This window comes from Cebus imitator, unplaced genomic scaffold, assembly GCF_001604975.1.
Source record: "Cebus imitator isolate Cc_AM_T3 unplaced genomic scaffold, Cebus_imitator-1.0 Scaffold34, whole genome shotgun sequence".
NCBI lineage: Eukaryota > Metazoa > Chordata > Mammalia > Primates > Cebidae > Cebus > Cebus imitator.
This window is the reverse complement of record NW_016107349.1, coordinates 8509897-8537749: the sequence shown is the minus strand read 5'-3', so window position 1 is coordinate 8537749 and position 27853 is coordinate 8509897. Positions and strand designations below refer to the sequence as shown.

At 34.6% G+C, this 27853-nt stretch overlaps 1 protein-coding gene across 9 annotated transcripts in view; it reads left to right on the top strand.

Moving 5' to 3' along the window:
• The window catches only part of EML5 (EMAP like 5), a 187029-nt gene that overhangs the window by 58963 nt on the left and 100213 nt on the right, over positions 1-27853 (top strand). For all 9 annotated transcript variants that reach the window (XR_005199467.1, XM_017524634.1, XM_017524635.1 and 6 more), the window contains exons 7-14: positions 313-514; positions 3541-3678; positions 13527-13783; positions 16236-16448; positions 23322-23489; positions 24165-24271; positions 24772-24890; positions 27060-27246. Coding sequence is in view for 8 of the 9 variants with exons in the window: in XM_017524634.1 (XP_017380123.1) it covers positions 313-514; positions 3541-3678; positions 13527-13783; positions 16236-16448; positions 23322-23489; positions 24165-24271; positions 24772-24890; positions 27060-27246 (1391 nt within the window). In the remaining variant the exon portion in view is untranslated. The remainder of the gene's footprint in view (positions 1-312; positions 515-3540; positions 3679-13526; positions 13784-16235; positions 16449-23321; positions 23490-24164; positions 24272-24771; positions 24891-27059; positions 27247-27853) is intronic.

Genomic DNA, 27853 nt, shown 5'->3' with positions numbered 1-27853 from the left:
AAAAAAAAAAAAAAAAAAAAGGCACCACTCAGATATGGGCACAACACTAAAAAAACCGATTAGGGAAGGGCAAATAAATGTAAAGTAGTGAAAGGTGGGGATCAATCAGAGGGAAGTGTGCCAGATGGGAAGAGAGGTTCTCGATCAGTCTGTGGATTTATCCAAGACTTGCAGTTTGGCTTTCAAGCTTTAAACTGTCTTAGATTTGAAGGTTGGATTTCATCAGGACCTGCCCCTATCTGCTTAGGGATTTGTCTGCCTCCTGCTGCTATCATTATTACAACATTATAAATACAGTTTACTTTTTACTAGGTTTGTCTGTAAGGAGTGTTTGTTGGCGAGGTGACCACATTCTAGTTGGAACACAGGACAGTGAAATTTTTGAAATTGTTGTGCAAGAAAGAAATAAACCTTTTCTAATTATGCAAGGGCACTGTGAAGGTGAACTTTGGGCACTTGCTGTCCATCCTACTAAACCTTTGGCTGTGACTGGAAGTGATGATCGTTCAGTCAGGTAAGCAAATTCTAATAATTCCATAGGCTGGAATTTATCCTTAGATCAACATAAAGAAAACTTTAAATACTCTGATTAAAACTTTATTGGCTCATGGTATAACAAATGTACATAAGTACTGAACATTAATAGAATTAATTATTAGTTAGATTTTGTTTTTTTCTCTTAAATATATGATACGGAGTTTGTTCCATATCAGAATATACGGAGCTATCTCCTTTTCAACAGCCATATAATATTTAACTGCATGGATATACTGTAATTTATTCAACTAATCCATTACTGATGGAAGATTAGTTTCTTCCAGTTCTGTGTATTTTATAAACACAAGGCTTGCAGTGAATATCATTATACATTTGTCATTTTGTATATGTGTGAATATCCCTGGTAAAAGTTTAGCAGCAGTCAAAGGATATATGCATTTTAAATTTTGTTAGATAAGGCTTTACGTAGAGGCAGCAACAATTTATATACCTATCGTCAATATATTGACAGTATCTGTTTTCCCACATCCTTAACAGAACTAATTATAATCCCAAAAGGTAAAAAATGATATCTTTGTTACATTTTGAAAATAGGTATTTCTCATATTGAGGGTTGTTGAGTATGTTTTTATATCTTTAGAGGACATTGCTTTTCTGTGACCTATCCAAGCTCTTTGCTTATTTTCTATTAGTTCATAGGTCTTTTTCTCTACTTGATCTAAAATAAGATCTAATGGTATCTGTCTATATATTAAAGAAATTAGAAACCTTGTCTATGACAGTGGTTCTCAAAGTGTGGCTCCTGAATGAGCAACATCAGGATTACTTAAGAACTTGTAAGAAATGCAAATTCTCAGGCCTTTTACAGCACCTAATACCAGAAATTCAGCAATTTGTGATTTTAGAAGCCTTCCAAGTGACTACGCTATATGGTAAAATTTGAGAACCACTGATCAATTTTAGGAGTTGAGGTTTGTTTCCCCCAGTTTGCCATTTGTTTTTTTTTCCCTTGATTTCATCTGTAATTATTTCAGTTTGTATCTTTAAAAGATATCTCAAATGTCACCACAATATAGTTATTACACAGTGTTCTGTATCTAGCTAGTACAGAAATTCCCAATTGTCTCATAAAACATTTTTGTGATTTGTTAAAATCAGGATCCAAATAAGCTTCATATGTTGTGATTGTTGATATGTCTTTTCTGTCTCTTTTATTCTACAGCTTTCTTCCTTCCCTTTTTGTTTTGCTTACAGTTTATTCATTAAGGAAATAAAGTCTTCACCCTGTAGGATTTCTTATATTCTGGATTTGACTAATTGCATACCTATATTTTAACATAGCCTGTGTTCCCTGTATCCTGTAAATTGGTAGTTAGATTTAGAGGTTTGATGAGATACAGTTATGAATTTTCACCAAGGATATGTCCTAGGTAGTGATGTACTCCTGCTTGATGATATGTAATGTGTAAACTCCTTTTCTATTAGCAACCATTGATGATTATTGTCTAGATCAGTATGTCCCAATCTTTTCTCATTGTCACTTTGTTAATGAGACTTTCTAGACATTTTTTTTTTCCTGATCACACCCGCTCTCTGAAATTTTAAGACCACAGACAACTGTGTGTCTCTTTTTGTACTGTGGCCCCTTAAGAGAACACAAACCATTGTAATATTTAACATATTTTACCCTAAGAAATCATTTTTACCGCCTTTTGGGAAATAGCCCCTGTTGGGACTGCATGGCCTAAACTATTGATTTAATAAGAGTTTCAAATGGTGGCATTCTAATATTTATATTTATCACTCATTATTTGTTAGCTGTAGTATTTCTATAAAGAGAATTTCTTCTCATCAATTATTTATCCTGGGTATAATCAAGGCAGAAAAGTGCTTAATTCTTTCCCTATATTTACTGATTTTAAAAAGTTAGGTGGGTCCCTATAATCCTTTCTGTAAACTTGCCTTATTTCTTGCCGTTTTTTTCTATAGGGTTGTTGATCTTTTTCTCCTTTACTTTTAGTAGTTCTTTATGTATTCTGGATATTAATCATTTGCTGATAATGTAAATTGCAAATAATTTCAGTAGTTTACTTGCTNTTTTTTTTTTTTAACTTCGTGTAGGTTGTTTTAGATATGCAAAATTCTTGTTTTATTTTATATAGCTGAATTTATCAGTATTTTCTTTCGTGACTTTTAGGATTGTGTCAAAGGGAAATAGTCCTCAAATTTTCAGTATATTCTTTCAGTTCATTAGTGGTTATATTTTTGTGCTTAACTCCTAATCTATGTACAGCTTCCTTTAGTGTAAGGAGTAAGATAGAGACTCAACCTAATTCTTTCCAGATAATTATTGATATTTTTTATGCCACTCACATCATTTTGCACTGCTCCTCAGCGCATTACAAATTTCAGTGACACAACTTGACAGAATTTTGAGCACTATGTGCATTACCATATGGTGACATTATTATTTATTAGCAGTGCATTCTCATCATGTTGAAATAAGAGGAAAAAGATAAAATTGGACGTAGAATGTTACATTTGTAAGGCACAATGGAGCATGGACTTTATTGTTATTCAATTAGATGCATTCATTGTGTTTATTATGCAGTGACATTATAGCTGTGCTAAAAGGATACCAAAACAACAAAATGTAGCCAGGTTAGACGACACATTCCTGTAGTTCCAGCTACTCAGGAGGCTGAGGCAAGAGGATCACTTGAGCCCACAGAGTCAAGGTTACAGTGAGATATGATCATGCCACTGCAGTTTAGCCTGAGTGACAGAGTGAGATGATGTCTCTAAAAAAATAAAAATAAAAACAAAAGATTCTATCAACTTCTGTCATTTAAGCGTGAAGAATTCCCATTTTCATAACTAAGAATTTCTTGATAGTTATCTATATTTATCTTAATTAAGCAGATAGTTATCTAGATTTATTTAATTAAAATGAGTTTATTATTTTAACCAAAATATTTTCATTATTTTTAAAGTATGCATTAGCTAACTATTCTTTTTTATTTTTAAAATTAAATTTTACAGGATATGGAGCCTGGTAGATCATGCATTAATAGCAAGGTGTAATATGGAAGAACCAATTCGTTGTGCAGCTGTAAATGCAGATGGAATCCATCTTGCCCTTGGAATGAAGGATGGCTCATTCACTGTACTTAGAGTAAGGTATGGTATCAGGGTAGAAATAGAAACACAGTAATTTTCTGTTCAGTGATACAGAATATATAATACTTGTCATTTTTACCCATTTATCCTTTTCCCTTCCCCTTCTTAATATATATAATTCAGATATTAATTTCATCAAGTATAAAAATATATTTATAAAAATATCTTTGTCAGAAAAATAAACCCAGAAACCTTGGTCCGGAGGGTTAAGAATGCTTAATAGATTAATGGCTAAAATTTTGAGATATAAAATTTGGGTCCCAGCTACCCTTTCTTATCAGTGTAGATTTTCAGTAATGATTCCCTTACCATTTAATAGCTGAGGCTATTAAAATGGGTAAATGGTTTTTTGTTTTTGTCATTGTTATTTTCAGCTTTATGCTTTAAAAAATGCCTCTATCTCTTCTTTTGTTTGAGTAATTAGAAAAATTTAAAAGAATTTGGTAAAGCAGTTAGCATTTTGTGCTGAATTATAGATAGGTGAATTCAATTGAATTCTATGCAGCCAGTAAGAAATTTGCTGACACCTACACTTGTTCACAGGATAAGTACTTATGAAGTCTTTCTTCTCTACCTCAGTGAATGGCAAGATCCTTCACTCAGTTGCTCAATTCAGAAACTGTTAACATAGTTCTCTCTTTTGCCTCCCCTATGTAGTTAATTAAGAGTTCTGGAGAGTCTACTTCCGAAATAGCTCTCAAATTAATCTCCTTCCTTTCATTCTCACCATGGTACTCTTGTGTAGGCTTCTGTCATCTACTAACTGGATTGGTGGAATAGCCTCTTAGCTGATGTTCTTACCTCCTATTTTGCTTCCCTCAAGACCTTTCTTTACTCCACAGTGATGATGATTCCTTTTAAAATACATTAGTGTGCATTCCTCTTATTTCTAAAGTATGATAAAGGCTTTATACTGTCCTTAGGATGAAATTCATAATCCCTCATGTGATATGTAGTGCCCATCTCTCCAGCCTGTTTCTCAGTATCTCAGTGTCTTTCTTTCATTTATAGGAAACTCCTTTCACTTCTTCAGATACATTATGTTTTTTTTGTACTTCCCATCTTCTACACATGTGACTTTCCTGAGACCAGTTTTTATAATAAGATATGCTGAGACTTTTAACATTTTTTTATTGTGGTAAAATATATATAATATATCAGCTTAGCATTTTGACCATTTTTGAATGTACAATTTAGTGGCATTAAGTACATTCACATTGTTGTGCAATCAACACCACCCTCTAGCTTCAGAATTTTTTCATCTTCCAAAATGGAAAAGAAACTCTGTATCCAGTAAAAAATAATTCCCATTCTTCTGTCTCTTAAGCCCTTAACAACCATCATTCTACTTTCTGGGTCTCTATGAAAGAGAGAATTTGACTACTCTAGGCATCTTATATTTTTAAAAAATACGAATATAACATTTGACTATAAATTAAAGCTTTTCCCCCAGAGCTCTACAAATATGTTGTATTACTTTATTTTGTCATGCTAAAACAGCTTCTTATTTTTTTTAATTGTACTTTGGGCTCTGGTACACTTGTGCATGTCCCGCATCCTGCAGGATTGTTGCGTAAGTACATACATGCCACATGCCACACCTCTGGCCCCCAACCCTGTCACCTACATCTGGCATTTCTCCCAGTGTTATCCCTCCCTATCTGCCCCGCCCCCCGTCCCTCCCCTCCCCTCCCCACCACCTCCCCACCTAGCCCAGTGAGTGTTGTTCCCTTCCCTGTGCTCAAGTGTTTTCATTGTTTATCACCTGCCTATGAGTGAAAACATGGTGTTTGGTTTTCTGTTTTTGTGTCAGTTTGCTGAGAATGATGGTTTCTAGATTCATCCATGCCTCTATAAAGGTCATGAACTCATCATTTTTTATGGTTGCATAGTCTTCCATGGTATATGTGTGCCACATTTTCCTTGTCCAGTCTATAATCGATGGGCATTTGGGTTGATTCCAGGTCTTTACTATGGTAAACAGTGCCGCAATGAACATATGTGTGCATGTGCTTTTATAATAGAAAGATTTCTAATCCTTTGGGTATATACCCAGTAATGGGATTGCTGGGTCAAATGGTATTTCTGGTTCTAGATCCTTGAGGAATCACCACACTGTCTTCCATAATGGTTGAACTAATTTACATTCCCACCAACAGTGTAAAAGTGTTCCTGTTTTTCCACATCCTCTCCAGCATCTGTTATCTCCAGATTTTTTAGTGATTGTCATTCTAACTGACATGAGATGGTATCTCAATATGGTTTTGATTTGCATTTCTCTAATGGCCAGTGATGATGAGCATTTTTTCATATGTTTGTTGGCCTCATATATGTCTTCTTTTGAAAACTGTTCATATCCTTTGCCCACTTTTCAATGAGTTTGTTTTTTTTCTTGCATATCTGCTTTAGTTCTTTATAGATTCTGGATATTAGCCCTTTGTCAGATGGGTAGATTGCAAAAATTTTTTTCCCATTCTGTTGGTTGCCGATTTGTTCTAATGATTGTAAAACAGCTTCTTAAACAGATATGAAAGACTATAAAACCTCCCTGTTGGGCTATCCATACTGTTAAAATTTGGGCACTGATTTGATCATTGATTCTATAATCTCTGTAACTATCATCATATAAATTTAAACATCTGTTCTTTTTCTCATTGGTTGTTTAATTTCTTTGGAGGTTGCTCTTCAGTTTTGCAAGTTATAAATCATAAATAGAAACACCTGGACATTACTTATGAATAATAATATTCATTATCAGCTTCATTTTTTCTTGTCTGTAAGAACTGAAAGTATTGGAAGTACTGGAATTGGAGTGCTCACTTACAGAGGTTTTACAATAATTTAAGATGCATGTAAAACATCTAAGAATTCCTATCATATAGCTCATATGCACTCAAAAATAGTGATTTTTTTAGTTATACATTTACTTGCCCTTTCAGTTATTAAATGTAGTAGACTGGATGAAAAAGTTTTTATTCCTAATAAGGCTGTATTTTAGCACCTGAATCCAACATCACTAATAGTACTGAAAGGGTTATTCTGATTATTAACTGCCTTTGTAGGTGAAGCACAAAATTCCAACTCACAAAATGATATTCTTAATCCATGTAAATTTACCCGGTCACTATTCTTGATTTGCTTTGTATTCTTCATATGGTAAAGCAGGATTCGTTACTAAACATAACATATTAAAGTACCCGCACCGAGATGGGGGGTTATGTTATAGTTTGAAGAAAATAGAATAACTTAGGATCTCACATAATGATTCTTATATTAGTGTATAAGGTGGTGTGTTCGGGTAAAGCCACAATATCTTCTTAAAACATCTTTTCTTCGTAATAAAAACTGTTAACAATTTTAAAATTATTTTGTAACCAGTCTGCCTTTTTTAAAAGTCTATTTTTGTGCCCCCCCCCCGCCCGGTTTCATTAAGGCATAATTGACAAAAACTGTATATATTTACGATGTACAACGTGAGACTTTGGTTATACACATACTTTGTGAAATGATTACATCAAGCTAGTTAACATATCCATCACCTCACATACTTACCACTTTTGGGGATGAGAACATTTAGATGTGTCTTAGCAATTTTCAACTATATCATACATTATTAACTCTAATCACCATGCCATATAGTATGTCTTCAGAACTTACTCAGTCATTCTGACTGAAACTTTGTACTGTTTGTCCAACATTTCCTCATTTCCCACCTGCACTCCTAATCCTTGTTAACCACGAATCTACTCTCTGCTATGTTTGACTTTTTTAGATTCCACATGTAAGCGAAATCATGGAGTATCTGTCTTTCTCTGCCTGGTTTATTTCACTTAGCATAATGTACACGAGGATCATCCATGTTGTAGCAAATGACAGGATTTTTTTCCTTTTTTAAAATTTTGGTTGAGACTGGACCTTACTATGTTACCCAGGCTTGTGTCAAACTCCTGGCCTCAAGCAGTCCTCCTGCCTCAGTTTCCCAAAGTGCTGGGATTACAAGCATGAGCCACTGTGCGCAGCTGATTTTCTTCCTTTTTAAGAATGAATGGTATATCTGTTTCTTCAATCATACATTGATGGACTCTTAGGTGACTTGAGGGAAGGGGTGACATGAGTAATGTAAAACAGTCCTTCCCTCCTTCTTCCAATATGTCTTTTCTTATTGCTGTGTTACACACAGATTCTGTCATCTCTCACCTGGTTTTCTTAGCTCTTATGAAGGTATTTTTTTATTTTAATTTTTTTTAAGTCGCAAAGTACATATGCAGGATGTGTAGGTTTGTTACATAGGTGAACATGTGCCATGGTGGTTTGCTGCACCTGTAAACCCATCACCTAGTTATTAACCCAATTATGCCGGAGATTGCAAATTTTTTTAATGAAAAATCAGACCTTGGCACTGGCCTTGAGCAGTCGAATATAAATAACTCCCACAAGCTTAGTGTTCTAGTATTGGAACACTAGGCATACATAGGTTGAGCTCAGCATGCATTAGCTGTTTTTCCTAATGCTCTCCCTCCCCCTACTCCACCTCCTGAAAGGCCTCAGTGTGTGTTGTTTCCCTCCCTATGCCCATATGTTCTCATTGTTAGCTCCCACTTATAAGTGAGAACATGGGATGTTTGTTTGTTTTCCTGCATTAGTTTGCTGAGGATAATGGCTTCCTGCTCCATCCATGTCCCTGCAAAGGACATGATCTCATTTCTTTTTATGACTGCATGGTATTCAATGCTGTATATGTACCTCATTTTCTTTATCTAGTCTATCATTGATGGGCATTTGAGTTGATTCCATGTCTTTGTTATTGAGAATAATGCTGCAATGAACATTACACATGTATGTATCTTTGTAATAGAATGATTTATATTTCTTTGTGTATATACCCAGTAATGGGATTGCTAGGACAAATGGTGTTTCTGGTTCTAGATCTTTGAGGAATTGCCACACCATCTTCCACAGTGGTTGAACTAATTCACATTCCCACCAACAGTGTAAAAGTGTTGCTATTTCTCCTCAACCTCACCAGCATCTATTGTTTCCTGGCTTTTTAATAATTGTCATTCTGACTGATGTGAGATGGTATCTCAGTGTGGTTTTGATTTGCATTTCTCTAATGATTAGTGATGTTGAGCTTTTTTTCATATGTTTGTTGGCTGCGTAAATGCCGTCTTTTGAGGATTGTCTTCTCATGTCCTTTGCCCACTTTTTAATTGGGTTGTTTTTTCCTTATAAAATTGTTTAAGTTCCTCGTTGATTCTGGATATTATACCTCTGTCAGAAGGGTAGATTGCAAAGCAAAAATTTTTTTTACCACTCTGTAGGTTGCCTCTTCACCCTCATGATAGTTTCTTTTGTTACACAGAAGCTCTTTAGTTTAATTAGATCCCATTGGTCAATTTTCACTTTTGTTGCAGTTGCTTTTAGTGATTTCTTCATGAAATCTTTGCCCATGCCTAGGTCCTGAATGGTGTTGCCTAGATTTTCTTCTAGGGCATTTATAATTTTGGGTGTTAAGTGTTTAATCCACCTTGAGTTAATTTTTGTATAACATGTAAGGAACGTGTAAGCCTCTGTATAAGGCTAGTCATTATCCTCTTATCCTAGCTTGTGGGGTTCAGTTTCAGTTTTCTGCATATGGCTAGCCAGTTTTCCCACCACCATTTATTGAATAGGAGATCCTTTCCCCATTGCTTCTTTTTGTCAGGTTTTTTGAAGATCAGGTGGTTGTAGATGTGTGGTCTTATTTCTGAGTTCTCTATTCTGTTCCATTGGTCTGTGTATCTGTTTTGTACGAGTACCATGCTGTTTTGGTTACTGTAGCCTTGTAGTATAGTTTGAGGTCCAATAGCATGATCCCTCTAGCCTTGTTCTTTTTGTTTAGGCTATACAGGCTCTTTTTTTGGTTCTGTATGAATTCTTCGGTAGTTTTTTTTTTTTCCCCTAATTCTTTGAAGAATGTCAGTGGTAGTTTAATGGGAATAGTGCTGAATCTATAAATTACTTTGGGCAGCATGGCCATTTTCACAATATTGATTCTTCCTATCCAGGAGCATGGACTATTTTTGTTTCTTTGTGTCCTCTTTTATTTCCTTGAGCAGTGATTTGTAGTTCTCCTTAAAGAGATCCTTCAGTTCCCTTATTAGCTGTATTCCTAGGTATTTTATTCTCTTTTAGCAATTGTGAATGGGAGTTCATTCATGATTTGGCTCTCTCCTTGCTTCTTGTTGGTGTATAGGAATGCTTGTGACTTTTACACATTGATTTTGTATCCTGAAATTTTGCTGAAGTTGCTTATCAGCTTAAGAAGCTTTTTGTCTGAGGCAATGGAGTTTTCTAGATGTAGGATCATGTCATCTGCAAACAAAGACAATCTGAATTCCTTTCTGCCTATTTGAATATGCTTTATTTCTTTGTCTTGCCTGATTGTCCTGGCCAGAGCTTCAATACTATGTTGAATAGGAGTGGTGAGGAGAGGACATCCTTGTCTTGTACCGGTTTTCAAGGGGAATGTTTCCAGCTTTTGCACGTTCAGTATGATATTGGCTGTGTGTTTGTCATAAACAGCTTATTATTTTGAGGTATGTTCCTTCAATACCTAGCTTACTGAGAGTTTTTAACATGAAGGGATGCTGAATTTTATCAAAAGCCTTTTCTGCACCTATTGAGATGATCATGTGGTCTTTGTCTTAAGATTTGTTTATGTAATGAATTAACGTTTACTAATTTGCATTTGTTGATCCAGCCTTGCATCTCTGGGATGAAGCCCACTTGATCATGGTGGATAAGCTTTTTGATGTGCTGTCGGAGTCAGTTTGCCAATATTTTATTGAGGATTTTTGTATTGCTATTCATCAGGGATACTTGTCCGAATTTTTTGTTGCCTCTCTGCCAGGTTTTGGTATCAAGATGATGTTGGCCTCATAAAATGAGTTAGGGAGGAGTCCCTTCTTTCAATTGTTAGAATACTTTCAGAAGAAAGGGTATCTGCTCCCCTTTGTATTTCTAGTAGAATTCAGCTGTAAATTCATCTGGTCCTGAGCTTTCTTTTGTTGGTAGGCTATTTATTACTGTCTCAATTTTAGAACTTGTTATTGGTCTATTCGGGGATTCATCTTCTTCTGGTTCAGTCTTTGGAGGGTGTGTGTGTCCAGGAATTTATCCACTTCTTTTAGATTTTCTAGTTTATATGCATAGAGGGCCTAATGAATGGCGCCATTGTCCATATTCCTGGGCAAGCCAAAAACCTAGGCATTATCCTTGATACCTCTTTCTCCTGAACCAACTGTCTGTAATCCATCACCACCACATCCTGTTGATTTTACTTTCCTAATGAATTTTTTAGGAAGATGTTAATTGAGGTTTGTGAATAAGATTAGAATTATATTTTTAACCTGTAGTATATATTACATCCTATCATAGTATGGAATATACATTGTATTTTAAAGAAGCTCACTTTTTTCTGAAGTCTGAGAAACCATAATCTGCAGTAACCTTGTAATTGGTCTTGATCCTATTACTATGCTCGTTTAATTTGTTTTTTACCTTGGAACCAAATCAATGATGTGACTGGTAAGTCTTATCCTAGCTTAACCTCACAAATTAAGGCCGACAATCTTAACAAGACATGTGAGGCACCCCCTTCATGATTTTCCCCCAGCCTCTCTCAACAGACTGAGTTCATACCAAAGTCCCCTTGCTTATGTCCATTTAACTATAGTGTCCATCACAAGTTGAACTTGAATACTTTCTCTTGGCATCAGCTCTTTCACATACTGTTGTCTCTGCTGAAATATGGGTCCTTTACCTCCAGTTCCTGTCTTCTGCTGATCTAAATCTCGTTCCTTCCTCAGAATAAAATGTAGACATCATAGCTATCTACTCCACTTCCTTTGATATGTCTCTCCAGAATCCCTCAGCTAGAAATTCTTCTTCTGTTGGATGCTATTATCAGCTCTCTACCTTTACTTTGTGATATGTTATGAACTGTTCATTTATGAGTATTCCCAGGCTTTTGCCTCCCTCTGCTTCTTAAAAGAAACCATAGTGATCATATGTTAGTCTCCTAGAAGACTTAATTCAGAATGTTTTAAATAAATTAACAAATTTTCGTCTAATAGTTGTCATCTTTCTTTTAAATTTGTCGGAGAAACTCTTCATGTGAGAGTAGTCATATAATGCATAATATTGACGTAGCAATATTATTCATATTATAAAAACAGTCAACTAGAATCCCTGTTCTCTCTCTCTCTCTCTCTCTCTGTGTGTGTGTGTGTGTGTGTGTGTGTGTGTATGGGCAGAGGGCATGTTAACAGAAAATGCTCCCAATTAATAAGAAAAGAATGGCTTATGTCCATGTTATCTTGGACATAAGCCATTCTTCTCTTATTAATTGAGAGCAATTACGTCTCTAGGACAAAAATGCTGTAAAAAATACTAGAATACTTCAGAATAATTTTCCAGAAGCATTTTAATAAAGGTCATGAAGAAGATTATAAAATTTTAAATAAAGGAGGCATAAAAGTAAAAGCTGCCAAATAGTACCTTAGACTTTTCTTAAAAATCTTGTTCCATCTAGGGAAGAGGGATGGATGGATGGATGGATATGGAGCAAAGGGCAATAAGGTATGTGGATTTAACGTTAACTTGAAGGAGTCACTGGAAAATGCAGAGGCAGAGGCAAAAGTGATGTTGACTAGGGAAACTTAAAAGTACAGAAGCTTCAAATAATACAGTCATTGATTTATCTTAGGGCTCCTTTTTCTATTTTTATTTCTAACACTACATTGGTTAGGCTAAATCACTAAGTACTATAACAGGCCCACAGCTGCACAGTGACTCAAATACAACTGAAGATTAATTCTCTCACATGTAACAGAAGTCAATGAAGGCAAAATTTATGTGAAGAAAAGTCTCTGACGCTGACTAGAAATAAGAATTTTAACTTCTTCCGACTTTCTCTCCTTCCCTCTGCTTCTCTTCCTACCGCCCAAAAATCTCACAACTTCGGAAACTCAGCAGTGTTTTACTACGTATTTATCCATTTTTTGGCTGCTACTAATATCTGTATTTTTTTGGATACTCAAGAAGTCATTGAAAAAAAGTTGCACTTCACTGGTCAACATGGTCCCTAAGGGAGGAATGTGTGTTCTGTTTTAAAAGGTCAAAAAAATTAGCCAGGCATGGTGGCACGTACCTGTAATCCCAGCTACTCAGGAGGCTGAGGCATGAAGTGAGAATCTCTTGAACCTGGGAGGCTGAGATTGCACTGAGCCAAGACTGTGCCACTGCACTCCAGCATGGGCAACACAACAAGATTCTGCCTCAAAAAAAAAAAAAAAGGTCAAAGAGGTTGAAATAAAAATAACTAGTGGTAGCTATATAAAGACATATATTTAAATGTATTACTGAAGTAGTAGAGATGAATTAATTCTTTCTTATTTTCTGAATGTAATTTTGCACATTTAGCTCCTTAAAAAAATTATTTGAAAAATATAGTGTTTAAATTAAACATTTTTCATAAACTCCATATTTATAAAGAACTTCTCTTAGCATAAAAATCTGTTGCTTTCTTTAGTCTTTATTCCAGAAATTTAGTATGGATCTCTAAAGTACTTAAAGTAATTTAGAAACTGAAATTCAGCATTTTCATGTACTTCTGGCATGTATTGTTTCCATGTATTCTGTTCAGCAATGTATTGTTCCTGAACTAATACTACTTGTGTTATTTATGTTTATTTTATAGTTTATAAGCATTTGATACAGCTTCACAGTCATTTTAGACATGTTTGAAACTGAATTAATTCTGTTGTGACTTCTGTTCATATAGTCTCATTTTTTCTTTTTAACAGAGATATGACGGAAGTTGTACATATCAAAGATAGGAAGGAGGCAATTCATGAGTTAAAATATTCACCAGATGGAACTTACCTTGCTGTTGGATGCAATGACAGCTCAGTTGATATTTATGGAGTTGCTCAGCGTTATAAAAAAGTTGGCGAGTGTTTGGGATCCCTTAGTTTCATCACTCATCTGGACTGGTCCTCAGACAGTAGATATTTACAGACAAATGATGGAAATGGGAAAAGACTTTTTTATAGAATGCCAGGTAACAATTTCTAGCAAATTATAGATTTGTAGTGCCTACACAATATTTTAGAGTTTTACTAGAAGCAGAGTGTAAATTACATTTGATCATAGGAAATCAAAGAAGATCTGAGCTAATATTTGAAGCATTGTAGACTTTTCTGTAAGCCTGCTTTATTTTCTTGAAATTCTTTTGTTTTTTTTCCCCTCAACTTTATTGAGGTATAATTGACATTAAAAATTGTATATACGGAAAATACACAATGTAATGTTTTGATATATACACTGTGAAATGATTTCCACAATCAAGCTAAATGATGTTTCTGTCACTTTACATAGTTACCATTTCGTGTGTGTGTGTGTGCGCGTGCGCTTGTGTGCTGAGAACATTTAAGTTCCACTCTCTTAGCAAATTTCAGGTGTACCATACAGTAACAGTATTATTAACTATAGTCAACATGCTGTACATTCGATCTTCTGAATTTATTCATCCTATATAACTGAAGCTTACATCTCTTTATATCCACCCCCACCCAGCCCTCACTGTCCTCTGCCTCTCCCAGTGCCTGGCAACTACTACTCTAAATCCTTTGGTTCTGAATTAAAACTCTTTTGCCTGGAGGACCTAAAACAGATTCACTTTTTATTGAATTCCATACCATGAGCATAGTATATGGTAAAGTACCACTGTATCTTAGAGAGTCAAAATGCCACTTTTGTGGATAGAACTAATTAAGTGACTATAATTACTGGAAATGTGTAACCAATAAATTATTTGTTTTTCGTGATTATCTCAAACTTTGCAGGCTGGGCATGGTGGCTCACGCCTATAATCCCAACACTTTGGGAGGCCACAGTGGACTGACAGCTTGAGCCTAGGAGTTTGAGACCAGCCTGGGCAACATGAAAAAAAAAAACCATCTTTGCCAAAAAATACAGAAACTAGCTGGATGTAGTGGTATGCACCTGTAGTCCCAGTTATTCAAGAGGTCGGGATAGGAGGGTCACTTGAGCCTGGGAGAATGAGGCTGCAGTGAGCCATTATGTTGCCACATACATTCCAGCCTATGCGATAGAGCAAGAGCCTGTCTCAAAAAAAAAATAAACTTTGCAAATATTAATAATATAACTAACTAACTTTGAAAAACAGAGTTTCAAAGATTTTAAAAGAGGAATAGTCTGTGTTCAGTGGCTCATGCCCATAATCCCAACACTTTGGGAGGTTAAAGTGGGAGGATCTTGTGAGCCCAGGAGTTTGAGAACAGCCAGGGCAGCATGGTGAGACCACATGTCTACCAAAAAGAAAAAAAAAAAAGAGCAGGATGTCGTGGCATGTGCCTACAGTGGGAGGATCATTGGAACTGGGAGTTCAAGGCTGCAGGGAGCCAAGATCGTGCCAGTGTACTCCAGCCTCGGTGAAAGAGGAAGACTGTGGTTCTAACTAAATAAATAAGTAAATAAATTAGCGAGTGAGTGAATGAATGGATGGAATAAAAGCCGAATCATCAAAATATTACCTCTTAGTTATTTTATTTATTTATTTATTTATTTATTTATTTATTTATTTGAGATGGAGTTTTGCTCTGTTGCCCAGGCTGGAGTGCAGTGGTACGGCTAGGCTCATGCAGCCTCTGCCTCTGAGGTTCAAGTGATTTAACTGCCCCAGCCTCCTAAGTAGCTGAGATTACAGGGGCCCAACACCATGCCCAGCTAATTTTTATATTTTTAGTAGAGACAGCGTTTCACCATGTTGGCCAGGCTGGTCTCTAACTGCTGACCTTCAGTGATCTGCCTGTCTCAGCCTCCCAAAGTGCTGGGACTACAGGTGGGAGCCACTGCACCTGGCCACTGCATAATACTTTATTTATTGTGGTGCTTAGTGAATTTGTCACTATCTTCCAAGAACTTATTATATAAAATGAGCTGCATAATTCAGTTAATGTGTCTCCCCCAAAGTTTTTCATTAACGGTCTATATGTAATGAAGATTGACTGGGTCCTAAAGTCTTCTTACCTAATGTAAATGTATTGCGCCACACTCATCCTTTCTTCTTGGTGTTTTCCAGTTCTCTCTTTTTTCTCAACTATGTATCTTAGGCTTCTTTTTAAATACCTGATTTGCCACTTTCTCATAGCTTTTACCTTTTTAAAATAACTTACCTGTTATCACTAATCTGTATCATTTCTTAAATAGGATTCAGTTTTTTTTCTCCATATAAGTGAGCCTGCTAAGCTAATCATTCAAGGCAATGTGTGTCTCTGAATCAGTGTAATTTTGGTAGTAGCTTTTTAAAAAATTCCTTGCATTTCGTTATCTTTTCTCTTAACTCAAACTTACCTACCTATATGTATTTTCCTCTAAGTGGGGTGGGAAGATACTTTAAATTTTAGAATTTACTATGTTATCAGTACAGTTTAGGCTTGAGAAAATCAAATGAAATAACTTCTTAAATTAAGACTCTGATTCATTTTTAGGAGGAAAAGAGGTGACAAGTACAGAAGAAATAAAAGGTGTTCATTGGGCTTCATGGACATGTGTTTCAGGCCTTGAAGTAAATGGAATTTGGCCCAAGTATTCAGATATCAACGATGTAAATTCAGTAGATGGAAATTATATTGGCCAAGTTTTAGTTACAGCTGATGACTATGGAATTATAAAATTATTCCGATATCCATGTTTAAGAAAAGGTACTTTTTCTTTCAAAATATTATTAAGTAACCTTTCTCTCACAAAAGACTTTTATATTCTTGCAGAAAATTAGTCGAGATAAATGAAAGGATTTTGCATTTTTAAATGTACACTGATTGATGAAGGGTTTTATTTTGCTAATTCAAAAATTAATGTCATATGTTGCATTTATTTTCATCATGAAGTTTTATTAGAAAATTCTTTTTGAATTCATATGTTGTTATGAATGCACTATATCTCTTTAAAAAAAAAAAAAGTTTTTCATCTCATTTCCTGAATTCCTTCATATAGTCAGACTATACAATGATGGTTGTTTTTGTTTTTGTTTTTGTTTTTGAGATAAAGTCTTGCTCTGTTGCCCAGGCTGGAGTGCGCTGCAGCCTCCGCCTTCTGGGCTCCAGCGATTCTCCTGCCTCAGCCTCCTGGGTAGCTGGGATTACAGGCATGCGCCACCATACCCAGCTAATTTTTGTATTTTTAGTAGAGACAGGGTTTCACCATGTTGGTCAGATTGTGTCTTAAACTCCTGACCTCAGGTGATCTGCCTGCCTTGGCCTTCCAAAGTACTAGGATTACAGGTATGAGCTGGAGTCTGATATGGTTTAGCTTTGTGTCCCCAGCCAAATCTCATTTTGATTTGTAATCCTCAGGTTTTAAGGGAGAAACCTGGTGGGAAGTGATTGGATTATGGGCAGTTTCCCCCATGCTGCTGTTGTGATAGCGAATGAATTCTCACAAAATCCAGTGGTTTTATAAATGGTAGTTTTTCCTGTGATCTCACATATTTCTTCCTGCCATCCTATGAAGAAGGTGCCTTGCTTCCCTTTCCCCTTCTGCCATGATTATAAGTTTCCTGAGGCCTCCCCAGCCATGCTGAACTGTGAGTCAATTAAACCTCTTTCCTTTATAAATTACTCAGTCTTGGGCAGTTCTTTAAAGCAGCATGAAAACGGACTAATACAGGGTCTTATCATTTGGTTATTTTCTACATGTTTTTTATATCACCTCTTTTTCTTGGATCTCTTCTAAAATGATAGGAATCATTCTGTTCATAGACCTGGGATAATTAAATAAAATGCTTTATTAGGCATCATTTATTTATTCCATGCCTATTTCATAAAGTATTTGAGTCAGCTTATAACAAGTCCATATGTACTAAAGTAATTATACAAATAGACAATCAGTATTGGGGAAACATAAATAGAAGTACCATATTCAAATTAGATAAAATGACAGCAGTCAAACATCAAATTTGATTCTGAGCTTCCTGGAAACCAAAAATAAAGCAGGGCATAAAATAATTTCATTATATATTTAAAAAAATAAAAGTATACTTACTCCTCTAGCAAATCAAAGTTTCTTTGAAAATTTTCAGAGAACTTTCCTGTGGTATGGGACTTTACACTAGGTACAGTGAATGTGCATTTTTAGAGCATCAACACCTATAGCAGATGCAGTAGTGATTTTTACCTGGCTTATTGATACAAGCCATTGGGCAAACATTAAAAGTACAGCTTAGTAAAGGTGATTTTGGGGAATAGCTAAAGTAGTTTGATTCAGATATATAATCTACTGATGTCAAACTTAAGGGATCAATTTTTCCAGAAGCCCAGGCTGGTATTTCTGTTGTGCTCCTAAGGTACAGTGATGAGGTTAAGGTCTTGCCAGCTTGTCTTGTTGTTGATTCCTGCCTGTGAGATGTCAGCTTCCTAGGTGCATGTGAAAATATTTTACTAAGTATGTTAATAAAGGTGTGTTAGTCCATTTTCACACTGCTACAAAGAACTTCCTGGACTGGTTAATTTATTTTTTTTAAATGAGGTTTAATTGACTCATGGTTCCTCATGGCTGGGAAGGCCCTCAGGAAATTTATAGTCATGGCAGAAGGAGAGGGGGAAGCAAGGCACATATTACATGGCAGCAGGAGAGACAGTGGGAGCAATGGGGGAACTGCCAAACACTTTTATACCATCAGATCTCGTGAGAACTCACTCACTATCACGAGAATAACATGAGGGAAACTGCCCCCGTGATTCAGTCACCTCCCATCAGGTCCTTCCTTCAACATGTGGGGATTACAATTCACCATGAGATTTGGGTGGGGACACAGAGCCAAACCATATCAAAAGGCTGGTTAAATCTCTAGCAATTAAAGTACCCTATTTTTGAGTCCCACCACATAGCCAGAACATGTGAGTCACCATGCACAACAAATTTTAAGGTGATACTTGCCTGGTTATAGTGTGAGATTCAGTAAGAGTCATGATGATCTTACTTTAGGCATTCCTCCTACTTATTGTTTCACATACTGACCTCTATGTAAAAACAGAAATGCTTTAATCTTCTGAGTTTTCTTAGTCAAGTGAATAGTATTTATTGATTATTGTTATAATTTGTAAGATATTTCATTTATAGTATGTATAGTAGTTCTTTGAACTGCTTTGTGAATATTTTGTCAAAGCCTAGTCTTATCTAAGAGATTATTCACTCCTTCAAGTACAGAAGTATAAATTGTTTTTCTTTTTTGTTTCCCTTTTGTTAGACTTTTGTTAGTAATGCATTTTCTAGTAAGGATGATTTTTATTTCTAGGCATTTGTGAGTCAACTTGAGATTGTGGCTAGGTAAGTGGGAAATACAGAATATGACTACTGTGTTTTTAATGGATTAGTATAAGTATTTTAAATTTCATGTTTTGCAGACCACTCGGGCCAAAAAAGATTATATATTTATTGAATTTACGTAATTATATACTCTGAAGTTAGCAGTATTACTTGAAAAATTCTCTTTTTAGATTAATTATTAGGTTGCATTGTTAATCCAACTTAAGGTTAGAAAAATGTAGCTGATGTATTAATATATTTTAGGTATTCACTCAGGTAATATTCATTAGGTGGCTTCTTAGAAGTGTAGCATTTACAAAATGTGGATTTTAAATAATAGAAGTAGTTTACGTTAGAAAAACATTGTAATTGAAACAAAAAAAATATGAAGTTAGCTCAAAGAGAGAATGATTATGAGCCATATGTACCCTACATTTACTGCACTTTAATTTCAGCCCAAAGCATTCCACTCCCTCTATATATTTTTCTTCATTATCATTCTCTTTTTCTCTACTTTCACCTGCTCTTGACCATAATCTCTCTGAAAGAATCCAGTACTCTTCCCAGGCAGCAACATAGGGGCTGTGATAGAGGGTGAGTAGGTCAGGACTGGGGAGAATGGAGAGGGCAGGATTAGTTTAGTATATCCCCTTCATCACTGTTAATAATGGCCAAGACCATCTCTGTACTTCTTTTTGACAAATGAAAATTTATATTTGGAGAAAGTATCATTTAGATTGTAGGAAATACATAGGGAAAACAATAACAAAATATCTAACAAAAAAATTTATAAAAGAGACTGATTTAGTGCTGTCTTCCATTTTGTTGCATGCAACTTTAATGCCTTTTTTCCACTGCTGCAAAATATTGTGTTGTAAATATGTGCTGCAATTTATGCATTTATTCTCCTGTCATTGGACATTTGGGTCATTTATAATCTTCTGATATTAAATGCAAGTTTCTCAAAGGAGTGAGATACCTAGGAGTGAAATTTCTGGGTCATGGAGAATGTGAACTTTATAAGAAAATTATTTTCTAAAATGGTAATACAATTTTACAAAGCCTGTTGATTCAGCACTTGATATTGCTACACAGTCTAATTTTTGCAAATTCAGTTAGTGTAAATGATGTCACATTGAGGTCTTAATTTTCATTTTTCTGACTATGAAGGCGGTTAACCATCTTTTAAAATATGTTTTGGTCTTCTGAGTTTTCTCCTCTGTCAAACATAGGTTCATATCTCTTTCGTATTTTTCTATTGTGTTATTTATTTTATTAATCTGTAAGAGTTACTTTATATACTCTAATGATACAAATGCTTTGTAATTTTTATACTTTCTAGTTGTCTTTTCCCAGCTTGTGGCTTGCCTTTTTATTTTCTTAATGATGTATTTTCATGGCCAATTCTTAATTTCAATGTAGTCCAATCTATTTCTCTTTCTTTTCCTATAGGTAGTAAAGTTTTATATATTAAGAAATTCTTACTTTTACTAGTGTCAGATATTTTCATATATTTATATATTCCCATATCTAGAAGTTTAATATCCTTAAAACATGGTTAAATGGAAAAAATCTTTTGTCATATTGCTACAATCTATTCAAAATATTTAGTTCATATCAGCTTTGTGTGAAAATACACATTAAAACACATTAGAAAATAAATGGAGTCATTGAAACACAAATACTTCAGTATATTTCTTTATGCTTACCAAGAATTTTCATCCTCTTTTAAATTAGGAAAGCTTCTGTGATCATTATAGCTTGCTTTGATAAATCTTTTCTCTGAGATATTCGTCCTCATTGATGACTGTTTAGGCCTTAACGATTCTTATTATTTAGTCATTTTATCATAATTTTCATAATTAAAAGGTACCTTGTGAGCATATAAGCCAATTTATATTTAAAAATGAGGAAATGGAGTTCAGAAGAGGTTTAGTGGAATGCTCAAACTTCTGTGCTATTAAATGGTCAAACCAGTGCTCAAGCCACTAGTCTTTTGATTTCAATTCTGATATTTAAGCTACATCAAATTTTTGCCCTCTTCTGTGCATTATAGGGGTTGGAATCATGTTCATGGCCTTTTAGTTTCCTTCACTACTCTTTCTTCCATTACAATTTAGCATTCCAACTCAAACATCCAGGCAGAGCAAAGGGAAATTTAATCTTTCCTTTTACTTTCTTTTTCTCTTTCTTCAAATATTTAATGAGTTTTTGCTATATACCAGGCATCCAGGGATATATATTAAACAAAATATCACTGCTGTCTTCAAGGAGCTTATAGTTTTATTGGAGTTAACACATAAATAGACTATTGCATTTCAGTGTTATATAAGTATAATCAGAAGGGGTAATCACAGAGAATTCTGGAAGCATGTAACTTGGTCTTGGTGAGTCAAGGTCACTTCATGAAAGATGTGATATCTAAGTTTGCTTTTAAGATATACATTTATCAGAACGAGTTATTAAAAATTAAATTGGTTATTAAAAATTATTAATACAGTCCCATTGACTAAAAATAACTGGTTTCCCTTAGACTTATTTTATAACTTTCTTGTTTAGTTGCCTTTGTTTATCCAAGAGGGTCTTTGAAAAGTCTCAAAAGTTTGGAAGGGACTTACAGGATTATTTGTACCTCTCTCTCTATCACTCAGCATAGGCAGAGTAGATGCTCAGATAATTCTTTTTAATGTGCCCTAACATGACAAATTAGTACATCTTAGAACTTGGAATTTTATTTGCTAGAATTTCTGGCTTTAACTTTTAAGACTCTGTGGTGTCTAGGAGTGCTTAAGGGTTGCATCAAAGGAAGTAGTAGTCACAGCTCCCTCAACAGGCAAGTAATGCATTTCTATATAAGAGCCCTTACCTTATAGGGCTTTGCTGAGTTGAACTATGGGAAGTTAAATTAGTGACTTAGATTAAGCTACATTAAAAATTTATTCCTAAAATAACAGTATTACTATGAAGCAGCAGTAAATTGTAACTTTAGATGACTTTTGATTGTATTTTATGCTTTAATTATGATAGTTATCCCTAAATTCAGGACTAAGATGAAAGTTTTTCTCCAGAATTTCATTGATGCGGCCTTGGCATCCTGATATACAAGATATACAAGTATTCTATAACTTAATATAGTTTAATATAAAATGTTCAAAACAATATCAATATGAAGCTAAGCATTATTGTATCCTGTGTACTTTAACAAGAATATGTATATATTGCCACATACCAGGAGAAGGAGGAGATAGAAAATATATTTTGAAAATATATTCTTGTCAGATGCAGTGGCTCATGCCTGTAATTCCAACACTTTGGGAGTCTAAGGCAGGAGGATTTCTTGAGCTCAGGAGTTTGAGACCAGCCTGGGCAACATAGCAAGACCCTGTCTCTGCCATAAATAAATAAATAAATAAAATATATCCCTATTATCACACAAATTTTTAATAAAATTAACCACAAAGTTAAATGATTCCTTTATAATTGGAGAAATTGGGTGTATACCACCTTAGCCAAATGATACAGCTTAACATCTCTAATGATAGAACTGACCATATCCCCTGAAATGACATATCCAAAAGGATACAACATTGCTCATGCCCAAAACAGTCACCTGAATCTAATCATGAGAAGGCATTAGACAAAACCCAAATTGAAAGATATTGTTTAAAGTATCTGGATTTTTAAAATGATTATAAAGGACATTTTTGGAACAATGGACGTATTTGACTTTGATTAATATGATGTATTACATTGATTGACTTTTTATGTTGAACCAAACTTGTATTCCTTTCATAAATCTCATTTGATTATATTGTATAATCCTTTTTATATGTTGCTGAATTCAGTTTGCTATTATTTTCTTGATGACTTAAGTGCTGAAAGGATCCTCTGGCTGCTTGATTTGAGAATAATGGGGGTAAGGTCGACTCGATTAGTCCTTTGAATTTCACTTACAACCAAAGGTCTCAGGCCAAAACATTCAAATGTCTTAATATAAAAACAGTTGATCCCCAGGTTTTTCTAAAAGCAGTAAGAAAATACCTCACAGCCCTTGTGGTTCCTTGTGAATCAGAAGAGGAGGTATTTACATTCCTTGATATAGATTCCTTCGTTTATTTGTTCATTCAACCAATTTTTGAGTCAGCATTTTTCCCATTTGTTCATAATTCATATAATAGGATGACACAGCGATTCATGTATAAAAATTGCTTGAAATGGTATTCTGTGTGATAGCTTTTGTTTATCAATTTAAAGATATATTTTTATTATAGGGGCCAAGTTTAGAAAATATATTGGCCATTCAGCTCACGTAACTAATGTCAGATGGTCACATGATTATCAGTGGGTTATTTCTATTGGTGGAGCAGATCACTCTGTCTTTCAGTGGAAATTTATTCCTGAAAGAAAACTGAAAGATGCTCTTCACATAGCACCCCAAGGTGAGTATTATACATTACCTAAACAGTTTTCCTGTCAAATTACTCTTCAGTAACCCCCAAATAACAATTTTATATTGAAGTATGATCTAGCCTCATAAGTTAACAGTATAGTTTGTTATTAGGAGAAATTTCAAGTTAAAATATTAGTTCTATGTGTTTAAAGTTAGATGTCACAGAGTATGGAATACAAAGTAATTTTGGTTGCATTTTAATCTATCAAATAATGAGTGAAGAAACAGTTATATTATGAATAGCAAAACAAATACTTAATATATCCTCTGGGAGATGGGTATCTAGATTTTGTAAATGCTTTTATTGACAAAAGTTAATCTAATGTCAATTCATCTGTTGCATATAGTATTTTTAGCTATTTTTCATGTTAATTATAGGTTATATTCACTTATATTTGCACAGACATTTAAATTTGATGTAGCGGTCATTGGGGAGCCAGTGAAGGGATTTAAAGGAGCTATTGAGTTTGCAGTGAGTGGAGAGGAAGATAATCTGTAGTACAGTTTACTGACATCTGTGTCACTTGAATAGGTAATTTCATTTGATTGTTTTATGGCTTGTCTCCATGTCAACTGGCATAGCTCTTAATCATTAATTTTACAGTGCTGTTTTGAAAATGAATCTTCTTTAAACAAGTAACATTTTATTTTTTAAAAATTACAGAAAGTCTGGCTGACTCTAATAGTGATGAATCAGATTCAGATCTGTCTGATGTTCCAGAACTGGATTCTGAAATTGAACAAGAGACACAGCTCACGTACCGTCGACAGGTAATTTTCCGTATCACAAGGTTTTTCTCTGAAAAGTCCAATTTCTTCTTTATCTTGCTCCCAGTTAGTCATCTGTTGTTATCTTTTGTGGCTTTAATTTCCCAAGCAATGTATGACTATATTAGTTTTCCCACTGTCAGTGTTAAAGTACGTTTGTGTAAAAAATTTTTTATATTAAATGCTTGGTATATTAAGTGTGCTTGCCTTCTATTTGCCTATAGTCTTTTGTCATAGTATACTCACATTTATTCCCTTAAATGAAGTATGTTCTTTTATGAAGTATAAAAATTTCCTGGAACACTATCTGTCAGTGTGATACATAGAAAATGTGAATTTGTTCTTTCCAAGGGAGTAAATTTCATGAATTACCTTCTCATTTAAGACAATTATTAAAGCTGATCATGTTTTCAGACAGTGTCTGAAAGTTATATTGGGAGTATATGAACACCTTTATTAATATATATTCTAAGAATATTCCTACTTATATACATTTTTTAAAGGTTTACAAAGAAGATCTACCTCAGCTTAAAGAACAATGCAAAGAGAAACAAAAAAGTGCTACTTCTAAAAGAAGAGAGCGGGCTCCAGGAAATAGTATTCGATTACACTTTGTTCACGGGTATAAAACAACTGTCTTTCATTTATATGTTTGAATTTTGGTTCACACTTACTAGCTTAACATCTCTAATGATAGAACTGACTGTATCCTCTGAAATGACATATCCGAAAGGATACAACATTGCCCATGCCGAAAATATATCACTTGAATATAATCATGAGGAGACATTAGACAACAAAACCAAATTGCAAGATATTTTTTAAAATATCTGGATTTTTTAAAATGATTACAAAGGACATTGCTGGGACAACTTGGCATATTTGACTTAGATTAATATGATGTATTATGTATTACGTTGTATGTAATACATCATATTAATGATGTGTGTGCTTTGTGAATTGGAACAAATCAACCTCTCTGTGCCTCTGTTTTTTTGTCTGTAAAATGGAGATAATAGTACTGTGTTAGTCTGTTTCACATTGCTATAAAGGAATACCTGAAGCTGGATAATTTATAAAGAAAAGAGGTTTATTTGGCTCAGTGTTCTGCAGGCTGCACAAGCATGGCACCAGCATCTGCTCAGCTTCTGGTGAAGTGTCAGGAAGCTTTAACTCATGGCAGAAGGTGAAGGGGGAACAGGTGTGTTACATAGTGGGAGAGGAATCAAGAAAGAAGTGAAAGAATGGCACCAAGCCATTCATGAGGAATCCACCCCCATAACCCAAACACTTCCCACCAGGCCTAACATCCCACACTAGGAATCACATTTCAACATGAGATTTGGACAGGACAAATAACCAAATCGTATCAAGTACTTGCCTTATAAGGTTCTGATGGGGAGTAAATAAGACAGTGCTAGTGGTAACTTATGTTATGTGACACATAATAAGCACTATGTAAGTGTTTATTTAAAAATTTTGTCTTATGGAAGTTTCATATTTATGGAAACAGACCTCTTTAAACAATTAAAATAAGTAAAATGTAAGAGAGAATCATTTCCCCTTACCATGTCTAATTTGAAATGATACTGTGACTTCCTCTTGCATGAGCATTTTTGCCTAAATATTTTAATTTTACTAAAATATATGTTCTAGATTCTCTTAGAACATCTGGCCGTATAGGTCTCACATTTCAGCTTGGCAGAAACAGATTTTCCAATCTGACTTTTCTACCTTTCACCCAGCATTAATTTTCTTACCTGACTGATAATACGTAACAAGAATTTGAAAAAGGATTTTTCTAGTAAAAATATTTTTTCTCCAGTGTTAAAATGGGCAGTAGTTTCTATGCAGTTGTATTTTATGAATTGGGTTTCTTTGAAGTACAAAGCAAGTTTGCTATGAATAGACTTATACTTTTTCTTGGATGAGTATAATTGTTGTTTTTCCTTGTCAGGATAGTGGTGAAAAAAAGAGAAAAAAATTGTTGTTTAAACTTATTTTTGAAATATATGTTGTAGTCTTTGGTCTAACGATGTGTATAAAAGGGTACAGTTTGAAAATCTTTCTTCCACCTCTGTCTTCCCAGCCATCATTTCCCCTCTCTGCAGATAGTCACTGTGACTTAGTTTCAGAAATACTTACACATATACAACAAATACAAATATATATTCTTTTCTACACCCTTTACTTATAAAAAGCAATTTTTTGTTTTATAGTGTATAATATTATACTTATGTAAATATACTGTACATACTATCCTCTACCTTGTTTTTTTCATTCAGTATTATAGCTTAGATTTAGCTATTTGTAGTCCAAGCAATTTATAAAAGTTTATTGGATCAGAGATGGTGGTATTTTTTTTTAACTGTTTAGGCTGGATGTGGTGGCTTACACCTGTAATCTCAGCACTTTGGGAGGCCAAGATGGGGGGGGAGCTCAGGAGTTTGAGACCAGTCTGGGCAACATGGCAAAACCCCATCTTTACAAAAAATACAAAAATTTGCCAGGCATGGTGACACACTGCTGTAGTCCAACTTCTTGAGGGGCTGAGGTGAGAGGATCATTTGAGCCTGGGAGGTAGAGGCTGCAGGGAACTGAGATCACACCACTGCACTTCAGCCTGAGCGACAGAGCAAGACCCCATATCTTAAAAAAAAAATTGTTTACTATTCTGTAAAACTGGAAATTGAATGACTTACCCGAAAAGTACCTACTTCTCCCCTGTATATTCTGTATTGATCAGCTAAAAGGCCAAAATTAATTGTGTGTGATTTGTTTTCTATATTAGTTACAGAGGTTATGACTGTCGAAGTAATCTGTTTTATACTCAAATTGGTGAAATTGTGTACCATGTAGCAGCAGTGGGTGTCATTTATAATCGACAACAGAACACACAGCGTTTTTATCTGGGTCATGATGATGATATTCTCTGCCTAACTATTCACCCTTTGAAAGACTACGTGGCAACAGGCCAGGTAGGTTGTAAAGACTGACAGTAAACTACACCGTTGTTTGAGTTTAAATAAATTAATCATATATCTCCTTTGTGTTCTAGGAAATGAGAGTAAAAAATTCTTTAGGATGGGTTTTATTTTCATATTATAAATACAATTTACCCCAAACTTTTTTCCTACAGTTTTAAAGTTTTTATTGTTTTAATTAATTTAACTTGGAACTTATAGCTCTGGCTTATTTTATTTCTGTCATGATATTAATTTTTTAAATTTGTGAGTAAAATTAGAGAAAACATAAGACTAGAAATCTGGTTTCTTTAGGTTGGGTTACCTAAAACAGTAAATTATTTAACAAATGTCCTGTGACAAACCAAAGGACTATGTCTTTTTACTTTACAACCATGATACTAATCTATTCAGGTTTAGCAAAGTAGAAAGCACAAATATTGAAATAGAAAACACTGAGAAAAGTGTTAACTGATGCCTCTCTATATGAGTATTCTTAGAGAAGGAAGGGAATAAATTATGTTTATAGATTCTTACTATGTGTAAGTACTAGTTTATGAATGTATATTCGTTTTATTCTCACCTCAACGTTGTGAGAGTAAAATTATTTCCTGCAGTCTAC